The sequence below is a fragment of the Monopterus albus genome, unplaced genomic scaffold (genome assembly GCF_001952655.1).
Source record: "Monopterus albus unplaced genomic scaffold, M_albus_1.0 scaffold184.1, whole genome shotgun sequence".
Lineage (NCBI taxonomy): Eukaryota > Metazoa > Chordata > Actinopteri > Synbranchiformes > Synbranchidae > Monopterus > Monopterus albus.
In genome coordinates, this window is record NW_018128064.1 from 340,919 (window position 1) to 368,822 (window position 27,904).

At 39.6% G+C, this 27,904-nt stretch overlaps 1 protein-coding gene across 2 annotated transcripts; it reads left to right on the forward strand.

Annotated features, from left to right (window-relative positions):
• Window positions 1-869: 869 nt before the first annotated feature.
• On the forward strand, window positions 870-27,904 carry pik3ca (phosphatidylinositol-4,5-bisphosphate 3-kinase, catalytic subunit alpha). Of its 2 annotated transcripts, XM_020617052.1 has the most exons (27): window positions 870-996; window positions 1,138-1,592; window positions 2,037-2,111; window positions 9,517-9,623; window positions 9,892-10,060; window positions 10,497-10,623; window positions 11,025-11,234; window positions 12,390-12,484; window positions 12,607-12,762; window positions 13,428-13,673; window positions 14,271-14,356; window positions 14,984-15,089; window positions 18,218-18,370; window positions 18,527-18,661; window positions 19,546-19,670; window positions 20,166-20,247; window positions 20,914-21,078; window positions 21,427-21,530; window positions 21,625-21,796; window positions 22,876-22,982; window positions 23,070-23,191; window positions 23,816-23,894; window positions 24,035-24,205; window positions 25,372-25,489; window positions 25,804-25,955; window positions 26,552-26,714; window positions 26,864-27,904. In XM_020617052.1, exons 4-27 carry the CDS (start codon window positions 9,568-9,570, stop codon window positions 26,969-26,971), a joined length of 3,207 nt encoding a protein of 1,068 aa, XP_020472708.1. In that variant the 5' UTR covers window positions 870-996; window positions 1,138-1,592; window positions 2,037-2,111; window positions 9,517-9,567; the 3' UTR covers window positions 26,972-27,904. The 2 variants fall into 2 exon arrangements, with proteins under 2 accessions (XP_020472708.1, XP_020472709.1); XM_020617053.1 differs by lacking the exon at window positions 870-996 and having other exon boundaries at window positions 1,078-1,592; window positions 22,882-22,982.

Genomic DNA, 27,904 nt, shown 5'->3' on the forward strand with positions numbered 1-27,904 from the left:
CTGCAGACCAAGAACACCCACCAAGACCTGCAGTGTGGGAGATGCTCTGACTAAGTCATCTCACCATCACAGTTTGGCCCTTGTCAAAGTCACTCAGATTCTGACACTTGGCCATTTTTCCTGCTTCCAACACATCAACTTTGAGGACTGAATGTTCACTTGCTGCCTAATATACCCCACACACTGACAGGTGCCCCTGTAACAGATAGTCAGTGTTATTCACTTCACCTGCCAGTGGTCATAATGTTATGCCTGATCAATGTATTTTTATATAGCCTACTATAGCCCCCCTGTTTAGCAGAAGCAGTAGGCCTACAAACAGCACAGTGTTTGCTCAAGTGAAGGCAGAAATACCACAGTATATAAACACTCTGTTATGGCTAAAAGTCCTGCTTTCAAAATGTCAAAAAATGTACATAGGTATTAACATAGAAATATACTTGAAGTAGCCCACCACAAGAAAAAGTAGGTGGCACATTTCACATTAATGTACTGTATATTAATGGATTCTAATTATGGATGTATTATTGTGAAATATATCATAAAGCAGTGTGTAGCAGTTTACACTGTACAGCTATTTTTACTTCAGTAAACAATCGGAGCTTCTTCCCCCACTAATCCCTGAACAAATTACATATGCTGTTGATTTTGTAGGTGAAAAAAACATTTAAAAATGGGCCTTTCTTCTGATGTCCCTTATTTTGTTTATTTAACTTGCATAGTTATTTATCTGTTGTCCTACCTTTAGCCCAGCTTTGTGCTGCTGTAAAGTGTGACTATCTCTCCCTGTGGATCAATAAAACATTCTTATCATATGGGCTACCTTGTAAAAACAGGTCACGCTAATAAACACTGAAACATTTTGTGGTATCTTGTGATGTGTACGTGAGATGGCGTGATCCTCCAATTAAAATGTGGTTTTGTGGTTTGAAACAGAGGCGACATATTACCGCATGATTCACGCCGATAAATCACACACAGTCTCACTCTCTGCATGTGGGTTTGTGTGTGTTTTCATTCTCTGTATGTGTGTGTTTTCATTCTCTGTATGTGTGTGTTTTCATCATTCTCTGTATGTGTTCATTCTCTGTATGTGTGTGTTTTGGTTTTCACGGTCTGTGTGTTTGTGTTCGATAGAGGAAGGGAGGAGGGCCCCGGACAGACAGCGTGGCTGGAATGTCGCAGCAGTCCAGTCGACCAGCTGCTCCCTACATCCTCAGGTTGATCCCTTGACAACAGACGTGCTGGGCTGTCTTTATTTTCTGGAACTACACAATTCAAAAGCCACAGCACCGGAGCATTTATTGTTCTTGAAGAGTAACGGTTGCAGTCATGCGTAGCTGGTACAGACGCTGACAGACGACAGATACCAGCCTGCTTTGCCCCGGCGCCGGGAGCCATCAGCCGGCCGTTGGGAACTGGAGGGGTTGGCTAGCTGGGCGGAAGACTAGCCAACTATCATTAGCCGGGGAGAGCCTTTCATAGAAGTATCCTCTGTAGAAAGAAATTCTTGACAGAAGAATAAGAACACGCAGGACTGGTTGAGTCCAACACCTCGGAACACTTCGCTGTCTTGACGCCAACTCAGAAGGGTAGGCTATCATGCTAAATTACTTACATTTATGCATTTCAGTAGATTAATAGATTGTGTTGAATGTTGGGAATATATTTTGATAAGCCTTAGCAGATAGCTAGTGGGCAACAAAGCTAGCTAACGTTAAGCATTTTCTTAGTGGTGGGCATTAGCTACTCGAAAGAGATGTTTGTGAGAAAATGGAGCCGAGATGGTTAGTGAGTTTGTTAGCCAATTATGTAGGTTATTTAATTCATGTATATATGTTTCTATAGCGTTATATGTGTAGTGCTATATGTATTATCATATCGATAGCGCACTGTGTAGCTGTCATCTCTGAGCATTCATTCACACCCAGCGTTAGCTTGCCTGCTTCCAGCCAGCCTAATTCACTCGAATAGCTAACGTTACAGATGCGGACTGTGGGATGTTTGTGTTTTAATTTCCTCCACTCACAACACAGTCACGGTGTGAAGATGGATTGAAACATGAAGGGTGGAACTGTCCCGTCGTCCAAATAGGAGGGCGTCTCTCATAGGTATGCTTCATAAATTTCTCTCAACTCATCAAAATCACATACGTACTGTTGACAAATGTAAATTCAGTTCATAAATCTGTCATCTTCACTGTTAACAGAATTTCTGAGCTCATTTCATGCACAAAATAATTGAAATCGAATTCTGTAAACTATGGTTTCAGCGTTTTGTTTTTTTTTTTTTAAATAAAAACCACATTGATGTGTAGTGTGGTGCAACTGGTCAAACCATCTGTTAATCACAAATGCGCTGAAGAGATTGAGCATATGTTTGCTCTGGCCAGTGTGTCCGTGCTAGACTACACATCTACTGGTGTAGTTGTGTTGTGTTTCAGTATTCAAAGCAAGCTTGTGTCAAGGCCAATGTTTCTCCACTCCCCACATCCTGTGTTGTGAGGAAGCTTCCTCTTTTGTCCCAAAGTGCTTAGCTGCATCCTGATCAAGGTCACAGATCGCACAACTGCTCAAAGGGTGGTTTGTTCTAACCCAGGGCATTCTGTTGGAGCTCGTTTTTGTACATATTCAATGCTGCCCTTCTTTGTAAATGAAAATTGTTGTTTTCCTTTCTCGTTAACTATTATTGCTGTATTTTTGTCTCAGTCACAACTCTAAGCTTGAACTGGGTGGACAATTTTACATCAATTGGAGGGTTAATGTCATCATTTCAGAGGGTTTGCTGCACTTCATTTAGTGTTTTATCCATTTATCCACCGAATGCTTATTTTAGTAAGGACTGTTTTGGCAGTGGGGTAAGCAGAGCAAGGGCGGATCTACACAGAGACAAAGGAGGGCAGCTGCCCCTGATTGTAGGGCTTGCCCCCCACATTTCTGTTCCTAAATTTTATAAAAAGCATACAGTATCATTATGTCCATAAACTTTTCAAATTATTGAAATAAACAAGAAATGGAGAGAAAGTCAGTAACTGTAAACGTCATTTCAGATCCCCATAAAAACTAGCTGCGGCACTGTGCCAAACACGCACGGGAGCATTCAGTCTGCGGCACAGCATGGAGGAAAGGAGTGACTGAGAGCTGCTGCTGCAGCATCTGGAGGCAAAGTCAGAGCTTGTCTGTGGGAACTTTAATTATCACACCACTTTAACTCACCTGAAGTTACATTAGTAATGAATGTAATTTGTGCTAAATCAGTCTCAGCAAAGACAGCATGTCTGTTCTAATGTTAGCAAAAGAAGTCACTCTCTAAACCTTCATGACAAAATTTATTTGATCAAACAAATACAGTGGATATAAAAAGTCTACACACCCCTGTTAAAATGCTAGGTTTCTGTGATGTAAAAAAACGAGACCAAGATAAATAATTCCAGAACTTTAGCCACCTTTAATGTGACCTATAACTTGTACAACTCAATTGAAAACAAACTGAAATCTGTTTTTCAGTGGGAAGTAAAAATAAAAAACTAAAATAATGTGGTTGCAATAGTGTGCACACCCTCTTACTGTGGGGCTGTGACTGTTGTCAGAATTAAGCAGTCACATTCAAACTCATGTTAAATAGGAGTCAGTACACCTGTCATCAATTAAAGTGCCTCAGATTAACCCCATATAAAGTTCAGCTGTTCCAGTAGGCTATTCCTGACATTTTCCTAGTTGCATCCTACAGCAAAAGCCATAGTCTGCAGAGAACTTCCAAAGCATCAGAGGGATCTCATTGTTAAAAGGTATCAGTCAGGAGAAGGGTACAAAAGAATTTCCAAGGCATTAGATATACCATGGAACACAGTGAAGTCAGTCATCATCAAGTGGAGAAAATATGGTGCAACAGTGACATTACCAAGAGCTGAACGTCCCTCCAAAATTGATGAAAAGACAAGGAGAAAACTGGTCCGGGAGGCTGCCAAGAGGCCTACAGCAACATTAAAGGAGCTGCAGGAATTTCTGGCAAGTACTGGTTGTGTAGTACATGTGACGACAATCTCCCGTATTCTTCATTTGTCTGGGCTATGGGGTAGAGTGGCAAGACGGAAGCCTTTTCTTACAAAGAAAAATATCCATGCCCGGTTACATTTTGCAAACACGCATTTGAAGTCTCCCAAAGGCATGTGGGAAAAGGTGTTATGGTCTGATGAAACCAAGGTTGAACTTTTTGGCCATAATTCCAAAAGGTATGTTTGGCGCAAAAACAACACTGCACATCACCAAAAGAACACCATACCCACAGTGAAGCATGGTGGTGGCAGCATCATGCTTTGGGGTTGTTTTTCTTCAGCTGGAACTGGGGCCTTAGTCAAGGTGGAGGGAATTATGAACAGTTCCACATACCAGTCAATATTGGCACAAAACCTTCAGGCTTCTGCTAGAAAGCTGAAGATGAAGAGGAACTTCATCTTTCAGCACGACAATGACCCCAAGCATACATCCAAATCAACAAAGGAATGGCTTAACCAGAACAAGATAAAAGTCTTAGAATGGCCCAGCCAGAGCCCGGACTTGAATCCGATTGAACATCTGTGGGGTGATCTGAAGACGGCTGTGCATAGGAGATGCCCTCGCAATCTGACAGATTTGGAGCGTTTTTGCAAAGAAGAGTGGACAAATATTGCAGAGTCAAGATGTGCATTGCTGATAAACTTATACCCAAAAATATTGAGTGCTGTAATAAAATCAAAAGGTGCTTCAACAAAATATTAGTTTAAGGGTGTGCACACTAATGCAACCACATTATTTTAGTTTTTTATTTTTACTTCCCACTGAAAAACAGATTTCAGTTTGTTTTCAATTGAGTTGTACAAGTTATAGGTCACATTAAAGGTGGCTAAAGTTCTGGAATTATTTATCTTGGTCTTGTTTTTTTTACATCACAGAAACCTGGCATTTTAACAGAGGTGTGTAAATTTTTTATATCCAATGTATTCACATTTAAGAATTGTCATATCTCCAAGTTGACTTTCAACAGCATGTACAGCTACTTCTATGCATCCTGACATTTTTGTGGCCATTATCCTACTTCTAACACAGTAAGATGACTTTCCCATTTGAGTGGCTTGGTTTCATTTCCTCAGCTGGAAATGTACAATGACCACAAAAGAACAACAATAACAAAAAAAAAAAGATGTGGTAGACAACAGTGTTGTTAGGTGCCTAGAGTCCTGGTAGTTAGAACTGGGGCATATAAAAGTAATGCTAGTTTTGTAAAATGACATACACTTGCATTAACAGAACTTAAATGTTGGTGTTTCCTCATCTGAAACGCTGCATTACAGTTAAATGTTAAAACATCTTTAGCTTACTTCAATGCTGTTGCTGAACAAAATGAACAATAAAGATCTCTACACACCCACATATCCTTTTTTGCTGTTTGCTAATGGTTTTTTTCTCAAAGAATCCACCAAACAAAATATTGTTTCAAGGCAGTTTGATCCATTGGTAAAGTAGTTACACTGGTGTTGTTGATAGAGTTTTCAGTCATGGGTTCTTTTTGAACATTATTATTATGTCCTCATAATGTTGTAACACAGATGTATTCAAATTATGAACACAAAAACACATGGCTGTACAGTGCTGTTTGGGAGGGTGTTTTGGATTCTTGATTATTAGTTCAGGCTATTTTTCCTAAAGAAAATCTAGTTTTCCTTAAGATGTTAAGGTAATACAGTGTACACTAGATACTGCAGATAATATACTCCAGAGAGAGTAGCTTCCACAGTTGCAAGCACTACACTAATGAAGAAGAAGGGCAAACAAAGCGGTCCTGTTGAAAGATGGATATTGGCTGGATGGATGATAAGCAATTCTTGCTTTTCATCTCATTTTGACTGCTTTCCTGAGAATTGCCATAAGCTGTCCAAAGGTTAAATTAAGCCATAATGTTGTAATTTTCTAAAAGCCCACAAAACACATTCTCATCACTGTGTTGTTTTTCTGCTTGGCCTGAGCAGTTTATCTAGAAGAGCAGTGTCACTGAAGTCCCCAAAGACCCTTAATTTCCCGGTACTCTATATGAGAGAAGGCTGAATGAGCTGATCTTGATTGATACGGTAAAAATACAGCCACAGCTATTAACAACTTATCTTGGCTCAGTTTCCTTGAGAAATATTAAGTACAGATATAATATTGTACTTGTTAATGGCTCACACTATCTTTAAAAGTGATCTTGGTCTGCTGCTGACAATAATTAACTGATTGTGTAATTGACATTTAATACATATTTTTGTTTGCTAGGTGTGCATCACTCAATATAAATGTCAAATTAATGTCAGAATAAAAATGTTTCATTAAAAACAAAATCAAATCTGCATTTGTAGAAAGAGTCTTACAAATAAATATTTCGGTATCAACAGCCGTCTGTTTCTAAGGGTCTGAAAATATTTCATAGCATCTGCTTTAAAACCTAGGTGATAGGTTCCTTCATTTAGTAGAAATAAACATATTAACCTTTATGTACCTAATCAGTATACTGTTTTTAGCCATTTAAAAATAATCTCTAACTTGTATTCTATAAAATTCAAGAAGAACCTCTAACAGAGGTGCCTCTAACATAATTCCATTTTTTCTCATATACAGTGGGTACGGAAATTATTCAGACCCCCTTAAATTTTTCACTCTTTGTTATATTGCAGCCATATGCTAAAATCATTTAAGTTCATTTTTTTCCTCATTAATGTACACACAGCACCCCATATTGACAGAAAAACACAGAATTTTTGACATTTTTGCAGATTTATTAAAAAAGAAAAACTGAAATATCACATGGTCATAAGTATTCAGACCCTTTGCTCAGTATTTAGTAGAAGCACCCTTTTGAGCTAATACAGCCATGAGTCTTTTTAGGAATGATGCAACAAGTTTTTCACACCTGCATTTGGGGATCCTCTGCCATTCCTCCTTGCAGATCCTCTCCAGTTCTGTCAGGTTGGATGGTAAACATTGGTTGACATTTTCAGGTCTCTCCAGAGATGCTCAATGGGGTTTAAGTCAGGGCTCTGGCGGGACCATTCAAGAACAGTCACAGAGTTGTTGTGAAGCCACTCCTTCGTTATTTTAGCTGTGTGCTTAGGGTCATTGTCTTGTGGGAAGGTGAACCTTCGGCCCAGTCTGAGGTCCTGAGCACTCTGGAGAAGGTTTTCGTCCAGGATATCCCTGTACTTGGCCACATTCATCCTTCCCTCGATTGCAACCAGTCGTCCTGTCCCTGCAGCTGAAAAACACCCCCATAGCATGATGCTGCCACCACCATGCTTCACCGTTGGGACTGTATTGGACAGGTGATGAGCAGTGCCTGGTTTTCTCCACACATACCGCTTAGAATTAAGGCCAAAAAGTGCTATCTTGGTCTCATCAGACCAGAGAATCTTATTTCTCACCATCTTGGAGTCCTTCAGGTGTTTTTTAGCAAACTCCAGGCGGGCTTTCATGTGTCTTGCACTGAGGAGAGGCTTCCGTCGGGCCACTCTGCCATAAAGCCCCGACTGGTGGAGGGCTGCAGTGATGGTTGACTTTCTACAACTTTCTCCCATCTCCCGACTGCATCTCTGGAGCTCAGCCACAGTCATCTTTGGGTTCTTCTGTACCTCTCTCACCAAGGCTCTTCTCCCCCGATAGCTCAGTTTGGCCGGACGGCCAGCTCCAGGAAGGGTTCTGGTCATCCCAAACGTCTTCCATTTAAGGATTATGGAGGCCACTGTGCTCTTAGGAACCTTAAGTGAACCAGAAATTTTTTTGTAACCTTGGCCAGATCTGTGCCTTGCCACAATTCTGTCTCTGAGCTCTTCAGGCAGTTCCTTTGACCTCATGATTCTCATTTGCTCTGACATGCACTGTGAGCTGTAGGGTCTTATATAGACAGGTGTGTGGCTTTCCTAATCACGTCCAATCAGTATAATCAAACACCGCTGGACTCAAATGAAGGTGTAGAACCATCTGAGGGATGATCAGAAGAAATGGACAGTACCTAAGTTAAATATATGAGTGTCACAGCGAAGGGTCTGAATACTTATGACCATGTGATATTTCAGTTTTTCTTTTTTAATAAATCTGCAAAAATGTCAAAAATTCTGTGTTTTTCTGTCAATATGGGGTGCTGTGTGTACATTAATGAGGAAAAAAATGAACTTAAATGATTTTAGCATATGGCTGCAATATAACAAAGAGTGAAAAATTTAAGGGGGTCTGAATACTTTCCATACCCACTGTATGTTTGGAAGGGCACAGAGAAGTGCAGTGAAACTATCGTTTTGGTAGATCTAAATGTGTCAGGGTGTGATTTTTTTTTTTCCAGCAGTATTGATATTGAACCTGGATTTCCTTTGCCAGTAATTGAACTGAATTGCAGTTTAGTTTCATTTTAATTCTTCTTGAATTCCTCAAAAAATTGGGAGATGTGGCCTCTTTTTGAATAAGATACAGTAGTGAGAGGCTGGATCTGAAACACTTGTGATGAAGGTCCTTTACTGGATTTTGCCTAGAGTATGAGTTATGCACTTTACCTGGCTGAATTCCCTACAGGGCAGTGACTTCTTTTGTCTTTTCATTTAGTGTCAAGTGTTAAGCCAAATACTCTTCAGTGGAATAACCCATCTGAGTGGGAAAGGGCCTTTTTCCGATTGGATAGGAGTTGAACAGAAAGATGGTTGAACATCAGATGGATAAATGGTTCATAGTATAACACTGCTGTTGCAGGCACTGGGGCGGTTAAATTGGAATAAGTGCATAATACAAAGCTTTCTTTGGCTTGAGATTTTTGGACTAAACTGACATGATTTGCAGGCTGAGTTAAAATATTTTCTTTCAGCAGACCACTGGGAAACAATTTGTTTGTCTCTACTTTTGGTTAATTGTTCAGTGTGACAGGAGCAGTAAGATGAAGTAGATTTAATGTTACAAAATAGAGTTTGTCTCAAGGTACTGTGGGATGGTTTCATCTGTAGTATGGCATGTGCTCTTTTTAAACAATGTGTTTAAGGTCAGTCCTGCTCTTGACTAAGTTTGGAGGAGTGGTGACATGTGAGTAGTGAGGTTGTTCAAGCAAGGTTGGACTGGTGGGATTAAATCTCAATGGGACAGGTAAGAAAGCATCACCCGTCCCACCCCCATTAACACCAGTGTGGTGTCCTTGAATCGAGACTCTTAACGCCACCTGCTCCAGTGGAGCTCTTCAGTGACCAGCAGATAAGACTGTGGTTGTACTAGGTAACATCCAGATATGAATGTGTAACTGTGTGAATGTGATCAGGGCATTTCTAAAATAAAAGAGAGAGGTGGCGTCTCAGTGGACCTACCCTGAATAAATACTTCTATAGTACCACCAACATACTTAATCCAAACAGAAGTATCAAACTGTATTTAATAAACATACAGCACCTAATTTTTTACAGTAATTGTCACTGCAGGGGCATTCAGCCCGTGGTTTTTCACAAAGAGGGTCATAATTTAAAGTGTTATTGTCTTTCAGGTTTTGCTCTGCAGTTTAACTGTGTGACTGAGCTGAGAGACAGAGAGGAAGATGCCTCCCAGGCCATCCTCAGGGGAGTTATGGGGCATCCACTTGATGCCCCCCAGGTAGGAGACACTGGATCCTATTGTGGTCACAAATGCATTTTGTATTTTTTATTGTGTAGATGTTAATTGCCAAAAAGCTTCAAAATTCACATGCACCTATTTAATGTGTTATTTACAGTAGTATTCCAATATTGCATCATTTGTATATATTCCTTATCGAATATTAAGATTTTCTTTAAGCTTAAAATGTCAATAAGGCAAAGCAAGTAAAAAGAATATCATGAATTTCACCATTAGTGTTGTGTAATGATGCTGGGTGTGTCTGCAGGATTCTGGTGGACTGCCTGCTCCCCAATGGGATGATTCTGACCCTGGAGTGTCTCCGTGAGGCCACGCTCATTACCATCAAACATGAACTGTTCAAGGAGGCCAGGAAATATCCTCTCCATCACCTCCTGCAGGAGGAGACATCCTATATCTTTGTCAGTGTTACACAGGTACGAACTCTTAATCTCATTTAGAATATCTGGCAGGCAGAGGTGTACATCTAAATGAGTAAACATAATGGAAGTCCATTACTGAATGTCTAATGGAACATCACAGACAGTGGTTTATAATATGAATGGAACAGAAATTGCCAAGATGTCCTTAGCTTCTACGAAATAGGAATAAGCTCTCTAAAACTTATCAGATACTGTATTTACATAAAAGCTTCTGTGTTGAGCTATCATGAAGATAACGGGAAAGTGCAATACTTGAATTCTTTACAAAACTGAAATAGTTTGCTCAAAAATGTACTATGCTGTCCACTTTTCTAAAACATCCAGTCTACACCTGCAGGGAGGCTGTCAGCTCTTAAAGCAATTCACCATTGGCTTTCATTGAAAACAAGGTGTAATACTGAACACAGCCTCACTCTTTTCCTGCCTGCAGGAAGCAGAGCGGGAGGAGTTCTATGATGAGACTCGGAGGCTCTGTGATCTCAGACTATTCCAGCCCTTCCTCAAGGTCATTGAACCAGTTGGCAACAGAGAGGAAAAGATCCTCAACAGAGAGATTGGTGAGAGGTTCTTCTCTTCTAACAGCTTTGGTTCTGTAGAAGCTTTGGTTTAGTGTTGTTTGTTACTCTGGTTAGTTCAAAATTGTAAATTAAAATATGGTTTTGGAATGTGACAAATGCAAAATACGCTTTTCTGTTTAGTTAGAGGACAAATTTTGCTTCAGAGTAGCAAAATATTAAATTTTAAGTGAATGAATAATTTACCAGATTTATTTTATTTATAGATAATCTAATAGTTACTAGTTTTCATTAAGTGGAAAATACTAAAGTTGCAAATGTTTCTCTAAAATACTCATTGATTTATTAAGAACTCTTAATGTATGCTTGAATTGACATACTGTATATAACCAAAATTGCCTTTAGAGACAAAAAACCACCAGCTTTGCTTTGTGTTCTGCCAGGTTTTGCCATTGGCATGCCTGTGTGTGAATTTGACCTTGTGAAGGACCCTGAGGTTCAGGACTTCAGGAGAAACATCCTGAATGTTTGTAAAGACTCTGTGGAGTTGAGAGATGCCAGCGGGCCCCACAGTAGAGCGCTATATGTTTACCCACCAAATGTAGAATCTACACAGGAACTTCCCAAGCACATCTATAGCAAATTGGACAAAGGTAAGCACCAGTTTTAGTCGGTGTGGAGTCTAGCCAGTATCACAGGATGCTTCATGGAGGAGTTTAAAAGAGAAAAATAAGCATCTTTGGAAACAAAAAATGTACCTTTTTAGGGGGAGGGGTTGTGTGGACATTTTTGTTAGCGTCTTTGTGTAAATGGCCTTTTTGTTCATGCTCAGATGTTTTTATTATTCTGGCTTTGTGCCAGTTGCGTGATAGAAACACCATCAATGTGCCCACTAGCTCCACAGTTAAAATCTTACTATGAATCAACAAACAAGTTGTTTGTGAGATCTGTGACACAGCAAAAGAGAGCTACTGGAGCCCCAGACAGTCAAACAGTGGCTTTTTTTCCTCTAGGCTTGAATATATTTTGTTTCTGACTGCCTTAAACTTGAATGTACCCCTGTACAATTCTGTGCAATTCAGTGCAGCACTTCTGCCTTAGCATCTGTGTTTATGAATATTAGGAACACTTCTAAATATAATTTAGTCCAGTACAACACCGCCTTTAACTATGACCTCAATAATACACATACCTGTATAATTAAATTTATACATTTATGCCAATTTCACTAAAACTGAAACATTGTGAACTTCATAAACACAGGTGTTAAGGTGGAAGTGCTGCATTCAATTGTACAGGTGTACCTAATAAAGTGGCTGGTGAGTGTACGTTGCTTGTAAGTTATAAGCAGGTTTAATAAAAGTCATTTGATTATCACTAATTGTTCCGGACTCTTGACCATGATTAGAAATCAGATTCAGACCTTTGAATATTAAGATTGAGAATCCCTGGTCTAGAGAATGGCAGGGTTCGAGTGCATGTCTGAAAAGGGCTTAAGACAGCGAGAGGGCAACAGCAGGCAAGCACTAAACATTTTAGTATTGATGTCATACTGCATTACTACCAGTGAGCCTTTACAATAGATAGAAACTACAGTAATGGATCAGACAATCAGTAAATTGGTTGATATGATGATGATACTGTCTTAATTCTTGGAAAGGAAGAAGAGAACATGTTACAACAGGGTCAGACCTCCAAATAACTAAACATGGGCTATTGTTAATGGAGTGCTGCTTGAATAAAAACTGGTCTGTTATTTTTTTTCATCCTCCACATTCATGGGTTTTAATGTCTGTTTCTTTTTGAAGGTCAAATTATTGTTGTGATTTGGGTGATTGTTTCTCCGAATAACGACAAGCAAAAGTATACGCTGAAGATCAACCACGACTCTGTGCCTGAACAGGTGGGGTGAATATGAGCTAAAATGAAAGGTCAACGAATCATTCATGAGCCACACCTTAATTTTTAAATTCAATGAGAAGAAATTGTCACTATGTCTGTCTGCATGTACCTTGTGTTCTAAAGGTGATTGCAGAGGCCATTCGTAAGAAGACACGCAGCATGCTGCTGTCCCCAGAGCAGCTAAAGATGTGTGTTCAGGAATACCAGGGTAAATACATCCTCAAAGTTTGTGGCTGTGATGAGTACCTGCTGGAAAAGTACCCCATCAGCCAGTATAAGGTAAGAGACATAGGGGCATGAATCTGGTTAGTGCATCCGTAGTTAATAAAAATGTGAAAAAATTGAATTTGTGAACATGTAGATCTTAATTTACAGTAAAAATGTAAAATACAGGGTGGTAGACTGAGTCAGGTTGGGTTAAAACTGATTCAGCATCATTGTTCTACATGAATGAACAGCTGAAAGACAGTACAGCATAGATGGGACCTTTTGCCACAAAAACCTTCACACTCCGATGCTATGGTGTCCACCATGCGTTTTTTGCAGCATTGCTAAATACAGTGGATCTGGCCTGAACTGCTCTGCTGGCTCAGGGCTGACTTTTTAAATTAATCAGGATATAGTCCAATCTGGTTCAAATCCTTATAACAATCACTGTGGACATGTCAAAATGATTCCTCTGCTTGGTAATAAAATACTGCAATCATTTGCCAGTGCACAGCATTCTGAGCTCATGCTCTGAGCCAGGAGAGATTCTCTTTGAGCCGATCAAAGTAGAAGATGCACATGGTGTCATTGTTTCCTCTACACTCAGCTACTGGAAAATGACCAATTGACATAATTAGCTACACTTACGCATGGTGTAACTCTATCAGCTCTGTGCAGACTTTTGTTCTAACTGTCCTCCTCCTCGTCATTCCCTTTCTCTGTCTAACTCCTTCCAGTATATCCGTAGTTGCATCATGCTGAGCAGGATGCCTAACCTAATGCTAATGGCTAAAGACAGCCTATACAGCCAGTTGCCTACAGACAACTTTGCCATGCCATCATACTCTCGACGCATCTCCACGGCAACATCCTATATGAACGGGGAGGCAGCTGCCAAGTCACTGTGGACCATCAATGGAACTCTACGAATACGAATCCTCTGTGCCACCTATGTTAATGTGAATATACGGGACATTGACAAGGTGGGGACGCCTACTGATTACATCAATCACTTTTAACAATGGGTTCGCAACTCCAGCACTCAGTACTAACACTTTCATAAACACTTTGCTCACTTATAGGAGGAGGAACTAAATTAAAAATGACCTTTCAGTAGTTAAAAAAGGCCTATTATTGGAGTTTTTTTTTTCATGAGTAAAAAGGAATCTGTCTAAATCAAAGTATTAAATGTAATTTAGATTAGTTTTTGAGCAGTAGCAGTTGATTGTTTTTTCACTTGTGCACAAGGTCCCTTCACTCAGCTCCCTCACTTCCTGTACAAACGCAGTCATACTCCAAGTCTCGTATGAACAGAGATCTTTAGCAAGAGAGAGTAGTTCTGCCAGCTGCTGTTGGCTTGCTGTCTTGAATCATTCATATAAATGTAACAAAACTGCTGCTTCACAGTACTGACCATTTAACTTGACAGCTCTTATCAGAGTTATCACTCTCGTAACTCTGAGATACAAACCAGTCTGAAAAAAAGATCAGTACTTGGTGGTGATAACATGCTTGTATGTTGCTTATTATGGCTGTTATTTTTTTCTTTCATCTATTTGACTTCTTCTTTCTGCATATAGATATATGTGAGGACAGGTATTTACCATGGAGGTGAACAGATGTGTGACAATGTCAACACACAGAGAGTGCCCTGCTCTAACCCCAGGTAATTAACCTTCACGAAAAACATTTTAATACACTGCAGCAGCCCCAACAGGTCCTCATCATCATAATAATAATAATAATAATAATAATAATATTACATTTATCTGCAAAGCACTTGCTTAAACACTGTGACCAAGTGCTAAAAAGTTTTTATATACGGTGGGTTATTTAAATATTTAGTAGTTAATTAAAATTTGAAATAAAATACAGTCAATCAATTGTAGTACCAAGTAACAGACATGATTACCACTTATTATCACTTTGAATTTATTTCAAGAAAATACTCCTTTTAGACAATCTACGCAGATAATTGACTTTAAACAGTCTAAGGGTAAGTTAACAGTTCAAAGTTGACTAGTAACACTAAACCGTTGTATTAGATTACAGTTAAACCATGACCTCAGTTTTCACTTAAAAGAAATACCACCTACCGCAAAAGTCTTCACAGTTGTCAGTGTCCCCTTTGTTTCTAAAAATATCAGCTCAGTGTAACTGTGTAGTTTTCTGTCATGAAGCATCAGAAGCTGTTTGTTGGGCCACGTAGAACTGGTAATGAGCTGTAGACTACACAGAGATTGTGTAGGCTTTATCTAACTGTCTTTGTATCTCCTTTATTCTTATTGTCCAGGTGGAATGAGTGGCTCACTTATGATATGTACATCCCAGACATCCCTCGTGCTGCCAGACTCTGTCTGTCCATCTGCTCTGTTAAGGGCAGGAAGGGAGCCAAGGAGGTATGTTAGAAAGTAGTGAAGGAAAAGACTCTGCAGTGTGAGTTTAGTTCGTAGTTGACGGGAAGTGGACATGCAAAAACAGGAAGTGTCTTAAAAGGCAAGTTAGGGATAATTATGGAAAAGAGAAATACTTTGCCCTATATTTTCACTGAGAGATCTTATTGAAAGTTCAGTTCAATTCAGTTTTATTTGTATTGCACCAAATCACAACAAATGTTGTCTCAGGACACTTTACAATGTAAGGTCTAGACCTTCACCTCACAGTGAAGAGGAAAAACTCCCTTTAAGGAAAGAAACCTCCGACAGACCCCAGCTTTTGGTGGGTGGCCTTCTGCCTCCACTGGTTGGGGTGAGTGGATAGAGGAGAGAGAAAGGAAAAGAAAAGCAACAACACACAACAACCAAACACTGGGCAGGTTGATGTGGCCAGTGATTGCTAATCAGAAACATAGAGCTCCAGAGCCAGGGCAACCTGCAGAAAGATACAGGGAGAGAGAGAGAACACACTACAGGAGAGAGGAGACACACAGTTAGTGATGTGTAATGGTGGCATATAGATGCATGGAGAGAGAGAGACAGGGAGAGGAGAGGAAATTACAGGTCATCCAGGCCTTTATGTCTTTAAGACATGCTTGAAGTTTGACCAACTGATCTGATCCATCTGGGTTCATAAATAAATAGAACTGAGTATCATCTGCATTGCAATGGAAATGAATGCTGTGTTTCCTGATAATATTGCCTAAAGGGAGCATGTATAAAGTGAAGAGAATTGGACCTAGCCCAGATCCCTGTGGAACGCCATGACTAACTTTAGCCTGTGTGGAAGAGTCGTCATTAACATGAACAAATTGGAATCGTTCTGATAAATAAGATTTGAACCAACTTAGTGCAGTTCCTTTATTCCCAATAACATGTTCAAGTCTTTGTAATAAGATGCTGTGATCAATAGTGTCAAAAGCCGCAGTGAGAAAATGAGTTTAATTATGTATTAAAAGCAGTTTAAGTAACTGAGTTAACAAAAATGATATTTTGTGATTTACCTATAACACCACAGAAATAAATATGAGCTCATGTTAGCCAAAGGAAACTACTGTAATACATGGTCATGCAGATGCCAGTAGAGAGAGATGCTATATAACCATGCTACAGTTGCAGTCTAAAGATAGCAGATGACCTTCATGTGTCTAAATAATGTCATACTAACCCATCTTTGTTGGACCTTGCATGTGTGGGTGCATTATGTGTGTTTGTGTGTCTGACACATACAGGCACATTGGAACTTACCCTACTGTGTGTGCCGGTCTGTCTGAGTATTGGTGTCCATGGTAAATGGGAGCTGTGGTATCATCTTGGGCTGTGTTTAATTACTAATCAGTCATGGGCTGTTGTGCAGAACACATCACCAGAAAGACAAGTAGTAGAAAGGACTTTTCCTGTCATGTTAAAATACTGTATGTTTTGGATGATGTAAAAGGGACTTATTGTTCTTTCTTAAAGTCACATTAAGGTATTTGAAATAAAGACTTTAACAGCATAAAAGCAGAATACTCAGGTAATGAGAAATTAAAATTAGGGCTGTCAAGTTAGGAAACTAATAATGTCATTAAAAAGTCATTTTTGTTGTCTAACATATTCTACTTATATCAGCTTTGCAATGAAAATGTACATTTTTACCGTGTTTAAAAAACTATGGCGGGTGTATTTGTATTTGTGTATTTGGTCTGGTACTTGTAAGCAGCATCTGCATTGACAGATTTTTTGCCATCTCTCTTTGGTGGAAAGTTGTGAAAATGAATGTACTAGAAGCCAATATGAAGGCCTCATAAGGGATGAAAATGAATGACTGTGTGTGTGTGAGTGAGTGTGAGAGAGAGAGAGAGTGTGTAGTGTGTATCACTGAATGCCAGACATGGATATTGTAACAGACACCTGGGGTGAGTCTTGTGTCCTGCTGTGACATGCTAGGTTTAAGTCTGATTAGCGGATATTCTTTCATGCCCCACCTGAATTAAAGATAAACACTTCTCTATAGCCACCTTTTGTTCCAGCACTTACTATAAAGAGGTGCGTTTTGACTGGCTGTCTGCATGTAACTCAGTCTGCATCACCATGTTGCACTTTGTCACCTTATTCCATCACTGCTTCTTTGTGAAAACTCACTCTGAAGCTCAAGATGTTTGACCTTTCCCCAGCTCCTGTGGAAGCTCACATGGTAGCTTTCGAAGGAGTAGTACAAATAAAATAAATGATGTGAAAGCCTTAATAAAAAGATGAAACCCCAGAACATATTTCAAGTTATGGCAAATATATTCCAAAACTATATAAACATTTATTGTAGCTTGGTTTATAATTTAGCGGAAACACTCATAGAAAGGCCCAATTCAGAGTTTAATTGAATTAATTTCTCCCATACAAATGAACAGTGGTTATGATCATGAACCTGCCGTACCACAAAGCATCCAGCCAAAATCATCTGTGTGTACAAACCTACCTACTCAGCCTTTCAGGGTCACATTGTTGGTATGAAGTGGGCTTCTTATTAAAAATTTATTAAAAGCCTTCAAACCCCATAAAATTAATTAGAATCTGTGAAAAGATATTGCAACCTTAGCAACCCAATCAAACCTTTTACAACCCTTTAAAAATCTTTTACAACCTTATGAAACCCATTTATATAGAATGCAGGCACACCAATACAAAGAAGACAATTAATTGTCCATCCATCAAAGAGCCTCTCCTCTGTATGCCTGACAAAGTATAAACCTAACTTTTGAGACTGGGAACCAACCAGCATCCCTTACCAATATAGAGGTTCAACAGTGTGAACAACAGTGTGACTTTCTGGACCCTTTGAGTCCTGTTAAGAATTTAACAAGTGTGGAATCTGAAACTCTCTTTAGTTTTTGAGAAGGTTATTTGTGAAAATAGCTGTATTTGTTGTTTAGTACTTTATGGAAGTATTGTGTTACGCTGTATTTGATGTAGACTTTATTCTGAGTTGCTGTTCTCAAGATAATGGTAACAACGAGGAAACAGTTTGTTTCTCAGGAAATTCTCACATAGAAACTAATTACAGCAGTCAGGAGGTCTCTATCTCTCTCCTTCTGTTCTTCTCTTTCTCACTTTAGGAGCATTGTCCACTAGCCTGGGGTAATGTCAACTTGTTCGACTACACTCACACTCTCGTGGCCAGCAAGATGGCTCTGAATCTCTGGCCTGTCCCTCATGGCCTTGAAGACCTCCTCAACCCCATAGGGGTCACCGGATCCAACCCCAATAAGGTGTGGAGGTCATTATCATGCTATTCTTTGCATAAATGCAACATGTTAAGACTGTACAAAAAATGAGGCAAGAGAGAAAAACATTTCAATGAAAGTTTAATGAGATACTGTCAATTTACATATTATGGTCTTTTTCTTTTAATCTCTGTTGTGCAGGAAACGCCATGTCTGGAGCTGGAGTTTGACCACTTCAGTAGTCCAGTTAAATACCCTGATATGAATGCAGTAGAGGATCATGCAAACTGGACCATCTCAAGGGAACTGGGGTTTAACTACAACCTCTCTGGACAGGTAATAACCTGCTTACCCGCCACTAACCAGTGGGTTAGAAAGGTGCAACAGCATAAAAGGCTCATCAGTTCAGGTTTTTAAAAAATGTAGTTACTTGTAGTTCAGCTTTCACACCTCAACTGCATAATATGGACCAGTACCCAGCTGCTTTGTGTTTTGATGCTCGAAAACAAATAAAGAAAAGAAATGAAAGCATATAATTTCAGAAAGTCTGCTGGTTGGTAATGTAATGACTTAAGATTTATTTATGGTTCTGTATTAAATGGACTATGCTGTTGTGAGCATTTTTACTTGTGCGCTGGTGTGTCTGTGTCGCCCTGCAATTACATCACCAAAACACTAGTCGACAGTAGGGTTTTTATATCACTGTGTCGCCTTTCTTCACCACTTAATAACAATGGCAAATGAAACTGAGTGGGTCATAATGGAGTAAAATAACAGATGTTGAACAGCAGTTACTTTTATTGAAATTACTTCAACACAGATAAGAGAGAAGACCTTGGAGGAGATGGAATGTACGACCATTGAACCAGTTGAGGCAGAACATGGGGGGATTTTCTGTGCTTGTATGGCCAACGAGGGACATGAATGAAGAAATGCAAGGCAACCAATCACAGTTGTTGTCTGTGTTGCCACGACGTGCAGTTGCATTTCTGGAGAGGTGCACGTCAGGCTACGGCATAGGGGATGAAGCTACGTGCTACCTATGCCGTAGGTACAGCATAGATTTAACGCAGAACCATATACTGTATCAAGCTTTAGGGTTACAGAGGTTAATAATTGTAACATTTTATTGGTGTTTTACTCTAGATAGGTGTTCATAGATATCAGAGCTTGGTATTGTTGGTAGTGTTTTGAAGTACTTTGTCTCTGTTGTGTTTCAGAGCAACCGTGTGGCCAGAGATCACGCTCTGACAGAGAGTGACACTGAGCAGTTGAGACAACTCAGTAACAGAGACCCTCTGTCTGAAATCACTGAACAGGAGAAAGACTTCCTTTGGAGACACAGGTAATGTCCCACCCAGCAGATATGACATTAGACATACACCTGTAGCACTTACAGTATACTGCTTTATGTCGTGCCATAGATTATGTAGCATGGCATAGATTTCACAAGTCCAGCTTGGAGCTGTATGTAGATGAACTGTATCTTACTTTCATGGCCCCCAGCCAGATTTAATACAAGCTTATTGTTGTAGGTTAATGGTTGAGACATTTTTTTCATTCTTTAAATTTGCTGTTCATATACGTACATATGGCACCCTTTTTTATTAAAAAAACAGAATACAGCTTTGGGATTAACTATAACCAAATTTGGCCAGTTAAATACAAGTTACACATAAACATCTTCTATCCAAAACTGCATCCCGATGCTTCTTCTAAGTTTTTTCAGCAAGTTACACATTTTGTTTTAACCTGACTGCCATGCTACATATGTGAAAACAACTGATTAAGACTTGTGGAGCAATACACAAGAGTGACCTTCTTTCTCTTTTTCTACCAGGCACTACTGCATGAACATCCCTGAGATCCTTCCCAAAATCCTTCTCGCTGTCAAATGGAACTCCAGAGATGAAGTAGCACAGGCAATGCCATGAGATTTTATACCTGTTTGCTTGCACTCTTACACTTAAAGTTCCACTCCAGACACATTTTAATATTTATATTTGCATATAAAAATACTCTGCTATAAACAATATATAGTCTAACACAGTTTTAACAAAAAAAATTTCAGTGAAGTCCTTGAACAGGCCTCAACATTTGCGCAACAATGGTATATGTCTCTACATGTCTCCTACACATCTCATACCATCTAATAATATTAAACAGTATGTCAGTATTGCTTTATTTATGCTCACTGATTAACCCTAAACTGCACATACTGTATCTGTGATGTCACAAATCCAGTCTGCTGCAGCCTCTTTCTTTTTTGGGAACAAAAAAGATTATCTGCCCCCTTCAGCAGAGTATGAAAACAGTCTATTAGTAAGAAACTGTGCACCTACAGCAGTCTGTATGGTGGAGGGCTGATGTTTAAACATAAGAAAAAACACATTTTTGAGTTGAGTGAGTTTTTAATTTACTTAGCTATGCTTTGCACAAGCAGAGCACAAATGTTCATTTTGTTTCTTTGCATATTTATCACTGATAAAAAGTGTGTGTACAGGGTTGTAACTCTGTAATCTATATACAGTAGCCTTTAAGGGTGAATAATAATAATTTATTCATAGTTGTTGGTTTGTGTTTTCCAGATGTACTGTCTGCTAAAGGAATGGCCATCTATCCGTCCTGAGCAGGCCATGGAGCTGTTGGATTGCAACTATCCAGACCCCATGGTCAGGCAGTTTGCTGTACGCTGTCTTGACAAATACCTGACTGACGATAAACTGTCCCAGTACCTCATCCAGCTTGTGCAGGTTGGTCTAAGTGAAAGTCTGGGCCATTGAGTTAAAGAACTTGTTTGATAAAAGAATGGGACAAACAGAGAGACATTAAGGAGCTATGACTGAAGGGGACTGCAGCACATCTTTCTCCAGCCTGAGTGCCCTTGACAGTCATTCTTACATCTGTTGGAAAGCAGCTTTTATTTGGCCTGTTTCTGTGTGTGAAGACTTTCTAATCTGTGATGCCTTAGATTGGATTTGTTGTTCAGTGTACTGAGACTTCATGTTAGGGAGACATCATAGAGTATGAAATGAATCATCTGAACCTCCTCTGTACATCTTCCATTGTTCTCTCCTTCCCTTTCTCTTCTGCTGTTCTAGGTATTAAAATATGAGCAGTATCTTGACAATCCTCTGGCCCGTTTCCTCCTCAAGAAGGCCCTGACCAATCAAAGGATAGGGCATTTCTTCTTCTGGCATCTCAAGTGAGTCACCATCCAGTTTGCTTTTTCTTTTGTCTTTCCAGAAAACTGAAAGCTCATCTTGCCTCCCCGGCTTCTATTTGTGTCTTCCTCACAGGTCAGAAATACACAATAAAACAGCAAGTCAGAGGTTTGGGCTGCTGTTAGAGGCTTATTGCAGGGCTTGTGGCATGTACCTCAAACACCTGAGCAGGCAGGTAGAAGCTATGGAGAAGCTCATTAACCTTACTGACATCCTTAAACAGGAAAAGAAGGATGAGACTCAGAAGGTAAGGAGGGTGGCAGCATGCACTTACACAGACATAGGAACATATGTTTTTAAAGTCTTTCTCAGTTATGTCTCAAAACTGTGATATATACAGCCACACATATTGGCACTCCTGCATTTCTGTCATTGAAAAGGTGTCAGTAATTCTGACCAGTCAGTTTTTGAAGTTCTGTGTGCAGTATATCAGATTTGGCTTTTTTGTGTTGGTCCAATGCAAACAAAAGAAATAAACATGAGAATACAAAAGAGTTTGTGATTGAACAATTTTCTGGGAGAAATGGTGCGTTATCTGACAGAAATTCTCAGGGGCAATATTTTTGGACATGACTAAATTGTGGTGATGCTGGAATGTATCTTAATTATATAAACAAGTTGCATAATTTTCCTATTTCATCACCATTCAGAATGTGTAAAATTAGTCTGGACATTATGAAGCTTCATTCACAGTCTGTGGCTGCACAGCTTCCTACACTGCAGCACTCCACAGACATGACGTGATTTATGTTCCATTTGTTTTCAGAATCCAGCAGAGTCCTGTACGTTGTTGATGCATCATGCTAAGGGACATATAGACCTCACTTAGCTGTGCTGCTCTCACTCAAAGTATCAAGTACAGACATATAATTAGGAGCAGTGACACAAAACAAATTGTGCATGTCCACATAGTAACTGGATGTTATTTATTTATGTCTTTGTCACCATTTATAATGTGTAAAATCCATTGTGTTATTAATTAGTCCAGCCAGATGTCATCAATGTCTTCTCCACTTAATTGACCCTGTCATGAAAATAATTTTCTCTGAATTGACACACAAAAAAATTGAACTAACAGCCATTATAGACCAGATTTTTTGTGTCATCTGTGTTGCACAAAATAGCACAGATCTGAATGCGTGACCAATTTGGGCATTAAACATTCATTTATTTGTGGCTTTGTTAAATAAATAATTTGCTCTGAGTCAATAAACCACACAATTGCAGTAATTTTTAGAAGACTTTTTGTGGGTTTGTGCATACACACTTGTAATTGTGCAAATGTCCATGTGTGTTGTTATTGTTGTTTGTGTGTCCCTTGTGGAGGTCCAGATGCGGTTTCTTGTGGACCAGATGAAGAGACCAGACTACATGGATGCTCTGCAGAACTTCACCTCTCCTCTCAACCCTGCACACCAACTGGGAAACCTGAGGTCAGGAGCAATAATCAGTGAACTATTACATGTGTAGGTGGGTATGTGCATCAGTGGGGAAGTGAACTTGAATTAATTTGTGCACAGGTTAGATGAATGCAGAATTATGTCATCAGCCAAGAGGCCATTGTGGTTGAACTGGGAAAATCCTGACATCATGTCTGAGCTGCTCTTTCAGAACAATGAGATAATCTTCAAAAATGGAGATGGTAACACACACACACACACGGAGCCTGTTAAACCTCCTTTTTAAACTTTGTTTGCTGCTTAGCTTACTGTTCCGAAACCTTTCTGTCTGTTCTGCCTGTAATGACAAATGTAAAACAGTATGTGCTTAAATTGATGTTAGAGCTTTCAAAATAAATATATCATTGCCAAATAATTGGTCATGCTTTTCTTTATTGAAAAGCTCTAATACTGAGAATTATGATAAACATCTGCCTCAAGCATGTGGTATTGTTAGTGTTCTAAAAACCTGACCACAGTTACAATAAAGCTGTTAAGATTTTGACAACATGTGCTTAAACATACTGAAACCTTTCACTCCCACCACCTTATGCTCTGAAAGTGTCAGCTCTGTTTGCACAGCAAGAGATTTTCACTCTTCCTGATTCTGGCTTTGAAGCGGTGCAACATACTGTATTTCCCAGTCCCAGTCTTATATGTTGACATAAATTGTAAAGTGCTGTTTAAAAGTCAGAGAGCTTCTTAAAAGTGGTTTTCTAATATAATTATGCTATCTCTAATCCTAATGTTGTGTATCTGTTTAATCAGTCACAGTCCCTGGATGTTATTAACTGCAACTATCTTCATTACATGTCTCTATTTTCTAGACCTGCGGCAAGATATGCTGACGCTGCAGATTATTAAAATAATGGAGAATATTTGGCAAAATCAGGGACTGGACCTACGGTACTACTCTCTGTCCTACTACCTCAGTCTAGAGTTCTCTTTCTCCTGTGTCTTTTTAATTCAGTATCTTTATTCTCACTCTCACTCATTCTTGGCTTAGTGCATTAAGCTAAGGAAGTGTGTTTTGTATGTATCACCAGGATGCTTCCCTATGGCTGCCTGTCATTGGGAGACTGTGTGGGTCTTATTGAGGTGGTTCGAAGTTCCCACACCATCATGCAGATTCAGTGTAAAGGGGGCTTGAAGGGAGCTCTGCAGTTCAACTCAAATACTCTGCATCAGTGGCTCAGAGACAAGAACAAGGGCGAGATGTGAGTTATTTTCTCCTGACATTGTGGTAAAGCAGCTCTACATTTACACCACTTGTTTTTTTTTTCTTTTTAAAGTACATTAATGGGATGTATTGATATTTGTAACTTCGAGATATTTGCAACTCTGATAGTATTTAGCAGGATATTACATATAGTTTTTTCACTAGTATGACTGTGTTCAGGTCCCAGAATTTGAAACGGACATAGCGGATGCTCCATCGTTAACTTTTACAGCTGTTAAGTGGCAACATTTCAGTTTTTTCAAGAAATGACACAGGCGGAAAGGAAACTGACAAACGCTGAACAGTTTGCAAATATTGCCAGACAAATGCAATACTATCCCTGGTTGCAACTGAAACAGTCCTGGATATGTCTCACAGAAACAGTCAGGACATACCTGTGTACAACACTTTAATGGAGATGGGCTAGCCAACTACTTAGTAACCATCCTTAAAGTCGTTTTTCTTGAAAAAGTAGACCACAATGTTTGAAAAACACTTCCAGTAACAAAAACAAATCTCACCTTTTTGTGGATTGTCCTAGCTAGTTTGGCAGCTTCTTCTTGTTTTGGTTTGCCAAGCAGAAATTAGTTTACTACTGCCCCCGGTGGTCGGGGAATACCCACTCTAACTGGTCCAGTACCAAGATCCCGACCACTGGTTGGCACGGCCACAAGACTGAGAACATTAAACCTGCCAAGGGGGTACTAAAACACTGATGTTCTACTGGGAGCATGACTTGTTTTGTTGACAAGATCCAGTTGCTGCAATAGTATATTATTTTATCTTGTTTCATAAAAAGACTGCTACTGACTGCTGCATTATATTCTTTTGCTTTGCAAGAATTATACAAACAGTTCAGTCATTCAGTGCCAGTGACTATTCATGCCAAGTTTTTGCACATGCTTAGCTCATGGCTGGCTACCTTTAGTTTAATAAAGAAGGACAGTGGGAGCACTTTAAGTTAAAAGGAAAACATAGGAAAATGCTGATTTATTTAGTAATGGGCAGATTTTCATCTTTTTTTTTCTTCATTTTTTAATATTGTGACAAATATTGTATTGTGGACTTTTTATTGTGGCAGTATCGTATTGTGAGTTTTTGGTATCCTTACATCCCTAGTACATTATCAAGGGCATCACGGCTTACTGTTGTGCATTTGTACAGGTATGACATGGCTGTGGATCTGTTTACAAGGTCCTGTGCTGGCTACTGTGTAGCTACATTTATCCTTGGGATAGGAGACAGGCACAACAGCAACATTATGGTCAAAGATGATGGACAGGTAACTTGCACACATACACAGCAGTTTTGATTAAGGATGGACAGTTTACGGTTTTCATCCATACTATATGTGCACAATGTGAGAGTTGACACACATGGACTAACCTGCACAATGTTTCAATCTAATCAAATCTTTGTCAGGTTAAACATAGATCTGACTGTGATTTGAAGATTGTCTATTTAAATTAATTTGTGGTTTGAAGTCGGTGTGCAGAAATTACTCTCTTCACTGATGCTGTAATCCTAGATTTACTCATAGGAAATAGCTACTGAACTTTGACTTCCTGCTTTCTTCTCTGTTCTGCTCTTCTTCAGTTGTTTCATATAGATTTTGGCCATTTCCTGGATCATAAGAAGAAGAAATTTGGTTACAAAAGAGAGCGGGTTCCCTTTGTTCTGACCCAGGACTTCCTCATCGTCATCAGCAAGGGATCCCAGGAGTGCACCAAGACCAAAGAGTTTGAGAGGTCCTGTAACATCTTAATGTTTTTGTCTTGGCACTGGCTCTCCCATCTCCTTTTTATCTGCTACCTGTCAGTCTGTTGGTTTGCTGGCTGGTCAACCCCCAAAACTTGGTTCTTCTTGTCTTGTTGAGACACGGTAGACAACATACATGAAGGATCACACTGGTCAAACTGGAAGGCACAAGGTTTTTACTTTGGAAATATTCATGAGGTTTGGATTTAATAAGCAGAATGGTGTATTTTTCCTGACTCACTTTCTTCAGTTGAGAAAATGTTTCACTAATCAAAACTTGATGCTTGCAACCCATGAATGAGCCTCTGAGAGCCCTGTTAGACTCTGAGATGGTTGTGCAGTTTGTGAGTGACAGTCCTTTGTGAAATGTCACCGTTTGTGGAAACCATCAAAGGCCTTAAATCTTGTTCAGATGCCATCAGAATGGAAATGAAAACAAGGTACTCACTTGTCTTTGGGTGGGTGTCACTAATCAACACTATGTATTTATAATCCCTTTTTCTTCTCGTTCCTGTGTCTTTCCTGCCAGGCACTAACCAAAAGCAATTTTTATCTTTCTCACACCCTTGTTTCCGCCTCCCTCCAGGTTCCAGGAGATGTGTTATAAAGCCTACCTGGCCATCAGGCAGCATGCTAACCTCTTCATCAACCTGTTCTCTATGATGCTGGGCTCGGGCATGCCTGAGCTGCAGTCATTTGATGACATTGCCTACATTAGGAAGACACTGGCCCTAGACAAAAGTGAGCAGGTAAGTAGGCTTTTCTCTGTGCTCATATCTCTTCTGATCATATTTTTGAGGTTTTTAAATAATTTCAAGTTTCACATTTGGCTTTCTGAAATTTTTGTAGGATAATTCATCTACTTATGAATCTCTTACTTTGCCCTGTTTTGGTGCAGGAGGCGTTGGACTACTTTATGAAACAGATGAACGATGCTCACCATGGAGGATGGACCACCAAGATGGACTGGATATTCCACACAATTAGACAGCATGCACTAAACTGATCTCCCACACACAAACAATGCCCACCAGTCCCGTCATGGAGTATTTACTTCTGTCAACCAAATGCAGCAGCTTTTTCCTGTTCTCTATTACAGCACACCATGAACAGTGCACTGATGATGGATGCTTTCAGCTTGAATATTTTTAACACAAATACCGTTACAGGTTGGTGTTTTTTTTTTTTTTTTTTTTTTTTATTTTATCCTATCACCTGCTTTTTTTCTGTGGGCCTGATGGTGTTCTCGCACTGCCCTCTGCTTGTTTTGGGGACAGCAGAGTGTTTTCCTCATGCCCTGGTGAAGATGTGCCCTACTTGGCTGATGCTTGTCTTTGGCCACTATGCTTCCTTACCAAGCAAACTTGGTAAGAAGATTTCACCCCCTACTATGCTGCTCTGCAGTACAGAGAAGATGAACTTGCCAAGCTATAAATGTAGCCACAAAGTAAGTCTGACTGCTGCATTCTGCTGTATTAGTGCTGCGTTGTGGCTCCACCCCAGAAAGGATGTGCTTGGGAAACCTTTTTTTTATCTTATAAAAAAGCAGTGGCAAGGAACCATCTAAATTACCTTAAATATTACAAGTGTTCACCAAATTTGGTGTACAGTGCAGGATTAGTGGCGTATGGGGACTTCTGTGATGACTACCACTGCACAGTCTTCCACCATTTTTGTGGTGAAATTGTCCTTCAGAGCTGATACGGCATCAGTTTTTCCACCTTTTAAACCTTTGTGAAGAAATTTCAAAGCTCAAAAACTACAGGAGAGGAGTGGCTGGGTTGTTTGCACAGCTCTACAGTCTCCCATGGCCTCAATGAAACAGCACTCCATCCTTGGGAACATTTGTCTGTGGTGCAGCTTTAGACTCTTGCATAAACTTCAGGGTGATGATGCCACTCTATCCAAAAACAGCACTTATTAAAATACCAGAGTAATA